Genomic DNA, 14,049 nt, shown 5'->3' on the forward strand with positions numbered 1-14,049 from the left:
AGGCAAACCTACTAGCATATTCAAAACTAGAAGCAATGTAAAGATAGTATGGCTTTAACAAACAAGTCTAGCAAGAGTTAACTAAGCTAACCTAAAGTAAAATAGAAATGTATTACAAAAAAAAAGCAGAATTAAAGTAAAATAACAGTGCAAAATTAGTTCACCTTGTTTGGGGTTGCTGTCCTGGAGAAAGGCTGCATACTGTAGGCCTTTCAAAATAAAAACAAAATAATCTTGGTCTCTCTACTACAATTTTGCTCAATACCAGGTAATACACAGGGCTAAAGTGATTTTATACATGGTTAAACTATTGCTTTATACTTTATACTATTTTCCAGATAATATTAACTGATAATCTATCAATGTGCTCATCATTAATGAAAAGATAGCATGCAAACTTAATAGTCATTACTAGTTGTAGAGGAAACTTTTTACACTAACACAAAAGCTACAAATGGACATAGAGTACATCTCTCTTTGGGAATTTATGTTTCATGAAACCTATCATGATGGTTGAAAGTATTTTACTAACAAATAAATTCAGTGCCACCACACATTTGTACAATACCATGAATGTATGTCTTACTGATCTAAGAGTGATGCACACTACATTTTTTTTTAAATCAGCGTGATGAATGTGAGTATGGTGAACTCAATACCTCACCATGGTATGAAATTTATACAGGCTGTCCTCAGAACCTAGTAGGAAAAGTCCACCATCTAGCAGCAGCCTATTCATCTAAGTCTCTGTCATCCACATAGCATTTGATTAAGACTCTGGAGCCAGACTGGTTCAAATCCTGGCTCCGGCACTCACGGCTGTGTAATCTTGGGCAGAATGCTTAGCTTCTCTGTGTGTCATTTTCTATCTGTAAAATGAACAGAATGATAGTACCTAGTTTATAGGGTTTTTGTAAGAATCAAGTGAGTTCATACTTTTAGAAGAGTGCCTGGCACAACACAGCACTCAGGAAATATTAACTAGTGTTATTATTTATTTAGTGCACAAAACAGGATCTGACCAAGCCACAAAATGAATGACATGCTAATAATTATACATGTGTGCACATTTCTTTTCCAAGCACTTTAAATTAGTTATCCTATCTGATTTTCTCACTTCTGTTAAGCTACATAGAAAAAGAATATTATTAACTTCACCTTAAGAGATAAAACTAAAGTGCAGAAAGTTGTTCAGCTATGTAACAAGGGAGGTGCATGAAGAACTGCTGGAATAAGAAATTTCATATTATCATCCAGCCTCTTCAGTAATTTACAAGCAATTTTAACTTTTAAAATAATTTCCTACTTCTATTTAATGAGCAGATAAACATTACACTGCCAAGTATAGGTATATGGGATCATACTTTAGTGCAGATACAATGTAAAATTAATTCTATACATTTCTAAATTTAGTTTAATTTTGTTAGCCAATTCAGTTAATCATTTAGAGGTAATAATTTTATGATTATATAGTTCTAATAATTTTAGATATAATTTTTAAAATAAAATATTACAACTCAGTGAAACAGAAGTCAGACATAAGGACAAACAACAGCAACAACAAAAAAGAACTCATACATACACCCAATCAATCAATCAATCAATCAATTAAAACAAGCTGAAAAATTATACAGGATAGCATGACCCAAAGTTATACTTTTGAGTAAAATGGAAACTTTTTACCAAAGCAAGAATGATTTCTGAGTGTATCTCTATTAGAGTTTAAACTCACACAGAACTCTAATTGAATTAGAATTATAACATGAGCTCACTAATGCTTAATACTTTTAAACTCACACAGAATTCTAACTGAATTAGAATTATAACATGAGCTCACTAATGCTTAATACTTTTACTTAGAAAGTAAATATAACTATGATTGGGAATGGACATGTGTGAAAACTGTATAGTTCGTTATATAATTAACACAGAGCAGATGATATTTTCACATTTAAAAATCAAAAGCATTCAAAGGCATCAAATTCTGCATGTAAGGTAAAATACATGACATAGTAATTGATGACAAATATGACAAGAAAAGGCAAAAATTGAAATAGCCTTTTAAAAATTCTTACTTTATCAGGCCATATTTTATGGAAAAGGGCTAGGACAGTTTAGTTTGAATTTAGCAGGCCTCTCCTAATATTTTTCTCAAAAACAAAGCAAGGGAGCTACTTCTTTCCATAGCTTCCTTAGATGTCACTTCTGAAAAATATGCCCATAAATTCTAATTCTATCTCTTATCTAGAAGTTGTGAGCTTAGGTAAATTTCAAAAGTTTCTTAGAGAGTGGTCATTTTGAGTTGATAGCAGACAAAAAAAGTATCTTGTCTTTCTGTAAATTAGGATTTAAGCCCATTTACACACAGTATAATCTGTTAGTCTCTTTGAGAAACCACAAAATATATATTCTCATTAATTATCCCTTTAAAATATATAAAACCTTAAAAATTAGGAAAAACAAAAAATATCAAATGCCACCTTTTCATTTAAAAATGTATCTCTCAGGACTACGAGCAGTATGAGATCCTGCTTAGGCAGTACAAAATTTTCACATACTTGTGAAAAGAAAATACTCAAATTGAAGCAAGGCTATGTCTTTCATTTTTTTTGTCTTTTTGAGGCAGGGTCTCGCTGTGCAGTTCAGGCCGTCCGTGAGCTCACTTTGTAGCCCAGGCTGGTCTCGAACTTGCACCGGATCCTCCTGCCTCAGGCTCCCGAACGCTGAGATTACACGCGTACGCCACCACGCCTGGCAAAAACGAGACATAGAACTAGGACCTAAATTAATGTCTGCAGTTACTCTTGATGCATAAGTAGCAAAACAAACTGGTAGGAGGCTAGCCAAAAATGTAAGTTGTGCTCCCTACACTGATGTCCTGAGTACAAATCTGGCAGGCATGTAAAGACAGAAGTTGCTTTATAAGCAACATCCTTTAAAAAAAATTTAAGTCATTCTCAACACTGGTGACAAAATTATTTGTCGGATGAAAATCCCTTGTCAAATAATAGTATAGCTTTGCACAAAGGACTATGAATAAAGCTGGAAGTCACCAGATAAATAATATTAACTGCTTCAGTTTCAAAATGCATATTTGATTTGTTTTTCTGCAAATGATCCATAACTCAAGGTTACCTGCATTAGCACATTACATTAAATACTTCGGTAGGCCCTTCCAATCTTCAGTGAACACCTTGTTTTAAAAGACTAACTCATATAAAGATTAACTAATACTTATTACAAAGATAGTTAATCAATTACAAACTTCACTCCAGCCAATTGTAAGATTCACCTAAGAAATATACTTAAGTTTTAAACATATAGGGGGTAAAACACTGTGAAGAAATATGGATTAAATGTAGCCACCCATGTATATTTCTTTAGAGCAAGCAGCAATGAAGCCATCTATAAACTTCTAAGCACATGTAGCATTTCTTTTAAAAAAATCAAAAGAAAAAAGTCTTGATATAACAAAATGTTGAATGATCAGACATCACAAAGTTACTTGTATGCCCTGATTTACTGGCCTTTTAACAAAATAATTTCAAAAGCTATGAAAATCACCTTTAAATGAATTACTTGGAACTGTGAGTGAGTGTTAATGATATACCAGTAGGGAAGTTTGAGGTTACCATAAAAATTTTACAAGGGTATTTCTCAAGTTCAGTAAGTTTGCCTTTAAAAATCTGGCTGGTACTTTTGTTTATTGACTAACAGTTAAACAAACCAGTTAAAATTGGGATAGCCTCATTTTTAATAATTATTTTTTCATTCTACCATTTCAAATCAAAGTCACCATGAATATGCTTATATCCCTTCCTAGTGTTACCCCGGTTTTTGCAAATGAATTATCACTTGCATGGGGGCTGTAAATGGTGTTGAGATCAGCTTCACAAAATGTCTAAAAATCATTCCCATCTAGGCAGAAGGAATTTCAGCACTATGGGAGCCTCTGCCTTTGATTTATAATGTACAGGATTAACACATAGGCTATATTATAGACAACATATAATATGTACATATTATATCCTCTCATAGTTAAGCTTTTATTTTAAATGATTGCTAGAAATAATCAAAATAATGTTCAAAATGTGCTTATTTTTCAATTGTTTCAAATTTTTAAAATTGAACACTAGAAGAAAGGCAGCAGAGGTGGAATAAAAATGTAACACCAATAAATTCTTCTACTCTTAAGTTCCACTAACTATAATCATGTAGCAGAGAGAAAACTATACTTTTGTCTTTGCAAGCAAATAGAAGCCAGTCTCTCCTGATACAAAGCATCACAGGAATATGACTTATGTGACTTATCAAGACAAATAAACTTTTTTCCCCATCTCCGATTCTACTACTACTATTTTTATAGGTAACAGAAGAGGAGTGTTACTACATTTTTAAAATGACAGAACTGTCTGAGTAAAGAGTATCTTTAACTTTGAATTGTTTTGAAAACAACTAAAACACCGTATATCTTACTTTCCCGAGGCTGTGTATGTTGACTTGACTTTTTTTCTCTCAGTCAGAAAGTCAACAAGATGAATAATAATGCATTTTTAAGTTGTAAACAAGTTTTTGGAGGTGCATACTGTGCACACAGTGGTAAACTGCAACAGCAGGTACCAGAGCCAAATGCTGGCATGTCAAAACAGTCTGTAGCCCACAGAATGTCTTTGTGCAAATTAGAAATGGTGACCGCTCCCTAATATACTCTTGTTCTATGCTCATTTTATTAAAATAATTGCCATTGCTGGCAATGCTAGCAAACTGTTAAATAAACACACAAATATATAATATCTATGATGGGAATGGTGCTTCTTAAATTACACAGTTCACAATGTGGGTCCAGCCTTCATGCATGGGCCACACATTCAATACACTACACCAAGCTGGCTAGTGTGCTGTGCCAAGGTGACAGTCACATGTCCTAGTTTTATTAGGGAATGAGGATTGAAGTGCACAGGCAGCTGCTGGGTAGGCAGGTGGTACACACATACACATCTCATTACGATATATGGAAAAGATTTAGTGTTCTAAAGAAATATCTTTTTAAAATTTATGTTTAAGGATACAGTAAAGTAAAAAGACCTTAATAAGAGTATTTGCCTGGATGGTTAGGAAACTTGGGTGCTTTTGCTGTAGGTACTTCCTTGTTTTAAGCATTTAAAGTTTTATTTTACTTTTCATTGGTAATAAGCATCTATATTTATAGAGAATAGTGGAGTTTTTTGCATTTAAAAAATTTTATTGACACATTTTAGATATACATAATGATAACATTCATATAGGAAATCTGTAATTGTACATAATATATCTTGTTTCTTTTTTTTTCCCATTCCCCTCCCTTCAACCTCTCTTCCCATCCTCATTTACAAAAGCTTTGTAATGTGATGTTTTGATACACCATTGAATGATCTAATCAGGCTAACATATCTATCACTTCAAATACTAAGTCATTTCTTTGTGGTAAGAACATTTAAAATCTTTTAGCCATTTTGAAAGATATAATGCATTATTAGTAACTATAGTTACTTTGTTCTGCAACAGATAACAATTACGTATATTTTTTCACTGGTCCAAACGTTACATCTATCTATATTTATATGCTTTATATAGATAATTTCATTTAATGCTTAATCAAATGAAATAAGAGATTAACATGCCCATGTTATAGCTAGAGACAATTAATAAGGTTTAGAAATTTCCAAGACCATAATAAATGTATGAGATAGAATTTAAAACTCTCTTTAACATATAAAACCTTATCTCTTTCTATATAGCACATTTATCACTGAATTTTAAAAAATTAGATATTTTATAATCTAGGCATAGTTTTGATATTCAGTTGTGCTTACATTACACATACATACTTAGTGCAAAAATGTTTGTGAACAAGAGCAAAATTAAACCTGTATACTGGTTGTGTGATATACATATAAGATTTCATCTAGAAAAAAGAAAAAAAGAAAAGATGATTCTATAAATACATGCAATAAGAACACATAAAAATAAAAAAGTATAGAACCTAATATCATAGTGAACATATAATAATAAGCTAATTAACTGCTTAGTGAATTAAACTGAACAAGGAAAATTCAATTTGAGGAAGAAGGCAGTACACAGAAAAAGCATAAATCTAAAACAGTAAAGAGAAATAAATTCACTTCTCTGAAAAAATATACACATGATCTACAAACTTAAATCCTGTTGATTAAATTACACTTATTACTAGTTAATTACCATGTAAATCTAGAAATTACCTATATAGTATAGTCTTCTATACTAACTTTTTAAGTTTCCCAGAAGTTTGGGATAAATTCTGTATTACATTGAGTGTATACTAAAGCTGTCAGTTTTCTTTTGTTGTTTGTTTGTTTTGTTTTTTTGAGACAGTGTAGCCCAAACTCACTATGTGTAGCCCAGGGTGGCCTGGAACTTGAGATCTTCCTGCCATAGCCTCCTAAGCACTGGGATTACAGGCACGGACCACCTTACCTGGCTCACCCAAAGGTTCCTGACTAGCAACAATGCTTTATTTTCTGCAAGGAATCTCAACAGAAAAATTGTTCTAAAAATAAACATTTTCATTTTCCTTTTCAAGAATACTTCCAATGTAAAAAAATGACACCACTGCAAATTAAGATGTCTTTTTTTTTCTGTTTTTCTGTTTGGGGAAAATATGAATTTTCTTTCCTGGGAATTTAAAGCACAAATTAAATTGACAAAGACTGTTACATCTGAACAATTTTTCTAAGTTTATAATTTATCATAGCTGCTTCTGGGAATTAGCTCCCCACTGAAACTGTATTGCTTACCTTATTTCTCTCACACCTGACCAGTTAGTATGTCTATTACCCCATTTGCTGTAAAGCCAGAAAAGGAAATAAACTCAAAGGTTTTAGAAAAATTTTCCACAATGAAACAATTTTTAATATGTTATGTCACTTTTATAATTTTAGAGTTCGTAATATAACACTCAAAATACCCAATTATTAAATCCTTTTCTTCAAAAAAATACTGGAAACAAATCCTTTTTTTTAAAGTGCATGTTTATAATACAGGAAGTGCTGTTCATTTTGGGGAACTGATAGATTATATACCTATAATTATCAACTCCTTTAATCCTGTCCTTCTTTCTTCCTTCCTCTCCTGATCCCTTTTCCCATCTCTAGAAGTCTACCTTCTACTTTCCTATCATCTCTTCTTTATAAAACTTGTCATCTTAAATGGATATTCCTCTATAAAAAGACATTTCTAATCAATTTTTTAAAATATCAAATGAAACAAAGTAAAAAGACAGAAATATTATACACGAAACTGGTCTTTATATTAAGAGATACATCATGTGTAAAGTTTTATACATATATATAATATAAAGTTATATTCTGAAAATAAAGAGAAAATTAAAACATTCTCAATTACAAAGAGGAATCAAATGCCAGGTGCAGTAAGATTATTTCTATAATCCCAGCTATTCAGGAGGCTGAGGTAAGAGAATCACAAGATCGAGATATTATTTTGAGGCTGGGCAACTTAGCAAGACCTAGCCTCAAAATAAAAAAAAGGGCTGAGTATTATTTCAATTGCAAAATGTTTGTCTAGCATGTACAAGTCCCCGGGTTCAATTCCCAATACCATCAGAAAAAAAAGACTCATAACTACACTATGTTAAAAAAGTGAAGACTTTCTATTTTTCCTATTTGATTTGTTCTAATACACAAAATCTGCAATAGTCATTAGTAAAGACACTGGCCAGGAGAGTCTAACATTTGGGTGCTTTCTACTTTGCAATAAAAATACTAAAATGTGGCTTCAGGGTCTGAAGCCATCCACCTTCAAGCGAGGTAAGTTTCCTAAGAATTCATCCTTTTCAGTGCGTCTGAAGAACAACACTAATCTCTATTGAACAATTTTTTACAAACACCTAGTGAAGAAAATATTTAGGAATGCCAGTACTTGTGTGTACATTAATAGGGCTTTTGTTTTACTTTTTTAGATTCAAGATAACAGAGAAAAAGCAGACTCTTTGTCAAATGGAAGTTTTCTCCTAAAGAATCAGTAAGAAAAGTATTCATTATATCAGTAGTGAGCCTTACGGTTAATAAAAATGTTAAATTGTTAGCACTTCTGAAAATGAATTTCTATAGGTTGTATCTAAAATCAAATACTGAAAATCCATATCCCTAAATTTACCAAATAAAATATACTTACAATCTCATCTCCTGGCAACCAATATCCTTCTTGTTCAATACCAGCTTTCGAACCTTTGCAGCCCACTGTTAGAGTTTCGACAATAAGACCATCTTTCACAGCTAAGCTCAGCTGACGGGTGGTCTCTTTTGGATGCATACCGTGGACTCGAGACATATACCTGAACACAGAGGAAAACCAGAATTTAGCTGAAAACTAAAAACAAGTAAAACTAAAAGTTAAAGTGATTTATTTCCCTTTTATTATGACCCTATGTGAACCTTGAAGAAAGGAAGAAAAAGATCCCTGAACTCTGTCAATTATATCATAGTATTTTAAAACAAAATTTTGTTCCATATTTGTTTAAAATATTCCCAAACCAGCAAATATAAATCATTGAACAGATTTTAGTCAAACACCTCATTTAGTTTTAGCCCCTAGAGCAGTGATGGTGAACCTTTTAGAGATGAGTGCCCACGCTGCAACCCAAACCCTACTTATTTATTGCAAAGTGCCAACACTGCGACTGAACCTGAATCCTGCAGTTTCTGTTTAGCAAAATCAACTCATATTAATATCTTTTGTCATAAGAGAAAAACAATATGCATGCCATAGTTTCTCTACCACTGCTCTAGATTCTTGGTATGTGATTGCTGCTATAACTGTGCTATTTGTGCCAATTTGTGCTATGCAGATTCATTCTAACCACAATGGAATTGACAGTAAAAGCAGATTTTTTTCTTTAAAGTGAGCTGTCTCTTAAACAGAAGGGTTATCTTCCACATACTGTTAGTTTAGTATTTTATAGAATTTTATAGTTCTCAACCACAGACTTCAGAATTCCAAAATCATTCTTCAGTACTTTTACTCAAAGCTCAGGAAATGACACTGGAGAAAATACAAAAATTGCATGAGTATTTGTCAATATGCAAGAAAAATGTGGATGTACATTGTACTCAGTGAGGCAAAAATGTGATTTTCAACAAAATATTCTTTGGAATGACCTTCTGAAGCATATAAGTGTTCTCTGATTTACAGATTCATGGAATCTTATATCCTTTTTGTTTTTTAAAGAAACAATGCCATAGACATACTTAGATTTTTGCCATTTTCCTTCCCCCTCCAAAAAACCTCAACAAATTTTTTCCAGTAAACTACTGGACTTCAAAGAGCTATCTGCATATCCAGATAAAAACACCTGAAGACCCAAACCAGACTGGCTTGAGACTTCTCCAGGGAAACAGTCCATGCTAAAAAAGAATGGGACCGAGACTTCCTGTGTTGTCAAGGAAATAAAACAACATGAGAACGTTTGCCTTAGCCTATCAAGTATCAAAGCAATAATGCCTTTTAGAAAAGGTAAAAGCCCCAGCACTGAAAAACCTTATAAATTCAGAGGATAAAGTTTTAACAAAGAAAACCAGAAAAGTTCACCAAAGGGATTAATAATGAGTATTTGTATTTTCAGTAAGTGGAAGATAACTTCTGTTTAAGAGACAACTCACTTCAAAGAAAAAAAAATCTGCTTTTACTATCAATTCCACTAATTGAAGGACCAAGACAGAAAGAAACAGGGATTTATGAGTGACAAGAGGACAGAGCATTGACCCCGACAATGGAAGCATGCTATAGGACACTGGAGAGGGAAAATGGGAATTAGTCTAAGCATACTACGTAATTTTGTCCCCTCTTCTTAACACTCAAAAGACCTGAAACACTAAGACCAGAACGCACAGTAAACATATGACAAGAAAACCCAAACTAGACATGTCTGCCTTTGCATAAAAAACAAAGTGTTTAAACTCAGTAATTTTCTAAAATGAAGAGTAACTCAGGGTAAGAGCATGCAATAAAAATGAAACCCAATGAAGCAGAAATCCAGATAACAATGTATAGGATTTGAACCCAGAACAAAAATAATTTTTAAGAAAGACAAGCAGAACATAGAAAGTTCTAATGCAAAAACTGTAAGGAAAAAAAAAGGAATACTGACAGATACAGAGAATTCTGAGGCTTTTTAATGCTCTCTGTGTGCACACACACGCACACACATAAATCTAATGATAAAAATAAATATGTATGTAGAAGACTTGGTTGATTTATTCCAAAACTTTAAAAATTCCTTCAGTAGTTTCAAGGAACAGTCATAAAAACTGACCATAAAATCACCACAAAGATGACCGTAATAGATTCTAACAGTGACAACTTTTGCTTGTTGCAGAGAAATTAAGACATTAATGACAAAACTAGAAAATTCTCATAAACAAGTGAGTCAAAAATATTACCTAAGAATTGCAAAAGATTATAAGAAATACTAAAAAAGTTAAAGCAGTGCTAGTTTAAAAATAAAAATTATAGAACTAAGAAAAATTAATCCAGGAGCTCTTCCTTAGGAAAAAATAAAGTATTATTACCTAATGTAATAAACAGTGAAAACCCACAGTATAAACATACAAACTAAGAAATGCCCACAGGGGCATATCCATAGGTAAAAAGAAAACTAAAATAGTCCTTAGAAACTAAAATGTTTAGTTCTGGGCAAACATTTAAGATGAACACTATGGTTTTCTAAGAAAAGATGTGACCAAAATTTACCAAAAAAACCCCGAGAATTTAAAAAAGCTAATTTTCAAAGAGATAGAAAGGAGGTTGGCAAAGAGCTTCCCTAAAATACACCAGCTACATTACATTCATAAAGTGAACTTTTTAGAGACCAGATTGAATCTCTTCCAGTGCACAACAATGAAGGAAAGCAAGGACCCTAGCACATAATAGGAACAAAATATAGGAAAAAATAGCACAAGGAAACACAAAGACAAATCAAAACAAACCTAGTGTCTCACAAGACTACTGATATAAAATTCTCAAATAGAATATTCAAATGTATACCCTAATATTTATATTTATAAAGATCAATAAATATATATATTCAAATATTAAAGGAATATACTATAGCCAAGTGTTTAATTCCAGAACTTCAAGAAAGATCTAATATTAAGAAATCTAAAAGTATAATTCACCTCATTAATAGATCAAAAGTGAAAAATTGTAAAAATCATTGGCATATGTTGAAAAGATATTTCATAAAATTTAACCTCTAGCCACTAACAAAACAGGAATGAAATTCTTTTTTTTTTTTTTTTTTTTTTTTTTTTTTTTTTTTCCGGTACCGGGAATCAAACTCACAACCTTGTGTTTGCCAGGCAGGCGCTGTGCCACTGAACTAAATCCCCAGCCCCAAGGAAAGAAATTCTTGAACATAATCAGGAATATTTAAAGATGTTTACTGCCATCGCTTTTCTTGAACACTTTGTAAATGTAATAATCAACAGTTAAAATAGGTATTAAAATTGATAAAAAGTATTTGCAAATCATATATTTAGAAAACCTAAGTAATAGCGACATGCTATTTTTAATAATTTGAGATATTAAAATTAAAAACATTTATATATCAAAATCAGTTAGGAGATATTTGCTTATTTGTTTTGGTACTGGGCATTAAATCTATGGCCTCGTGCATGCTAAGTACATACTTTACCACTGAGTTATACCCCCAAACCCCAAGTTATGTAATTTAAGATCAGACCCCAATTATTTACAAGAGTAAAAAAAAAAGTCTTACTAACAGAAGAAACAACCAAGTCTGTATGGAAAAAATTCTGCTACTTATGTAAAAAAAGATAAAGGAAAAACTTAATTACAATGAAGTGACAATTCAAATTATTGGCAGAAAGATTAAGTAATGCACAGCCTTGGAACAACTGGCTATATAAGTTGGAAAAAAAGGTGGAGCCAAACCTTAGTTTGCACTCATGAATTAATTCTAAATAGATCAGATATAATACAACCAAAACCAAAGAATTATTAAAAGGAAAACAATGGAGATTATTTCTCACAGTGGTGTGAGTAAAACTTCCAAGTGTAAAACAGAAGTCAGAAGTGATATGACAAAACTGACAAATTAAAATAAAATTCAGCAATTTCAATATAGGGAAAAAAACCTACAACAAAGTTAAAATATATATGGCAAACCGGAAAATATATTTATAATACACATCATGAAAGACCCAAGTTAATTCCTACATATTCCTAACATATAAAGAACTCCTACTTACAGAGATTGAGTATCTTTCATCCAAAATGCCTGGGACGAGAAGTGTTACAATTCTTTTCAGATTTTGAAAATACACATGAGATATCTTGGGGATAAAATCCAAGTCCAAACAAGAAGTTCCTTTATGTTTCACACATATGCAAACTGAAGATAAGTTATACAATATTTTTAGTGCACCTGTATTTTGAGTGTGACCCATCATAAGCGGTCATGTAGAATTTTCTACTTATGATACAATGGCAAAATTTCTCAGATTTACACTTTGAAAAGAGGATTTTATTTTATAATATTTTCTGCTGGTGTTATGGTATGTATTTAACAAAACTGCACTCTCTTATTAGCTATAAGTTCACAGTTAAAGCCTACTGAATTCTGTTTGTCATATTAGCCTACTTAGGACTTGTAGTACAATGTATGCCATAGACAGTAATAATGTCTCACTTTAGATTTTACAGGGGATTCTTAAAAATATTTTCACAAATACTGATACTAGAAAATGGTTATTGGTGGATATACTTTGCAAATATAAACTGATGAATGTAAGAATAAATAGGTCACGATAGGATTTTGGTACACATCTTTTATTAAAGACATTCCTTTCCAGTCCTAGTTTGCTAAGAATACCAGTGATTTTCTCTTTGAAAAAAATTTTTATCCATGAACTTCCATCACACATAAATCCTAGACATTACGCATTCTAACAGCTTTAGAGCAAGAACAAACTCAAGAATATACTTTTTCCTCAGTAATAGCATGTTGGGCTCAACATTTTTAGTTTAAGAAGAATTGAAGTTGATTAAAGTAATGTATTCTGGTCATCTGGTTCTCTTTTTGGTCTCCTTAAGGGATGACAAGATATGATGTACACAACACAAGCAGTCTGGACTTAGGCTTTTCATACTCATAAGGATCAGTTGAGTACACAGCTAGAAGAATTAGTCCTACCTGGAATCTAACAATGATGATGATGAAAAAAATGTCTTCCTAAGACTGATCCATCTGAGGATGCAACAGCTCTAAGTTAATGATTCTGTTCTCTGAGTGAAGTTGAGTTAGGAAAATCAGGATAAAGAATAAGTGATTTATTATATATTCAAAGTGTCATCCAATGGCTAAGGAACATATATGTTCATTACTTGTAACACAGGTAAATGTTAAAATATACAAGCTTGCAATCTGTAAACTTGATGAGTTGCTTACCTTTCTCCTACTCACTCTCTCCTCTCTCTCTCATTTTGTAACTATTATGTTCTTTAAAAAATAAGTTCAAATAGATTGACTCTCATCTATTTTTCTTAAAAAGTAGAGAAAGGGGTTAGAACACTACAGATATTAAGTAAACAGAGGAGTGGTGTAATCCTAGTGAGCATTACAGTCTAATTATATTTGAAAAGGTTTAAGATTATTGAACTATCATAAATAAACTCTTGGAGGTAGAGTGATTTATATGATACCTCATATATAACAGTCCCAACTCACTCATCTTCTTAGACCATCAAGTACTCAGATTTGGTTCATGTGAAAATATTTATGTTAATATTGTAATTCAGGTAATACCCCAGGTCTGTTATTTTCTTTAAAACTTCTTAATCTATCATAGGGACTTACCTTCTTCCAATAAAGAGGCAAAACTAGCAATCTGGGTTTGAGAAACCTTTACAGAGGATTTCTAGTTTCTATTTTAATTTTACTTAATAACAAAAAACATAAAATGGGGTGCAAATGTCTAACATTTGTTATATTCAATT

The 14,049-nt window shown here is 32.0% G+C and overlaps 1 protein-coding gene across 9 annotated transcripts in view; it reads right to left on the reverse strand.

Moving 5' to 3' along the window:
- The window catches only part of Zmynd11 (zinc finger, MYND-type containing 11), a 103,551-nt gene that overhangs the window by 34,233 nt on the left and 55,269 nt on the right, over positions 1-14,049 (reverse strand). For 4 of the 9 annotated variants that reach the window (XM_013504719.1, XM_005404915.2, XM_005404916.2 and 1 more), the window contains exons 3-4: positions 8,209-8,368; positions 165-209 (exon numbers count right to left, since the gene is read on the reverse strand). In XM_013504719.1, the coding sequence (XP_013360173.1) occupies positions 165-209; positions 8,209-8,368 (205 nt within the window). Of the gene's footprint in view, positions 1-164; positions 210-664; positions 916-8,208; positions 8,369-14,049 lie in introns of those variants that run through there. The other 5 variants (XM_013504722.1, XM_005404920.2, XM_013504720.1 and 2 more) reach the window with 2 other exon arrangements.

This window comes from Chinchilla lanigera, unplaced genomic scaffold (genome assembly GCF_000276665.1).
Source record: "Chinchilla lanigera isolate Chin_1 unplaced genomic scaffold, ChiLan1.0 scaffold00091, whole genome shotgun sequence".
NCBI classification, from domain to species: Eukaryota; Metazoa; Chordata; class Mammalia; order Rodentia; family Chinchillidae; genus Chinchilla; species Chinchilla lanigera.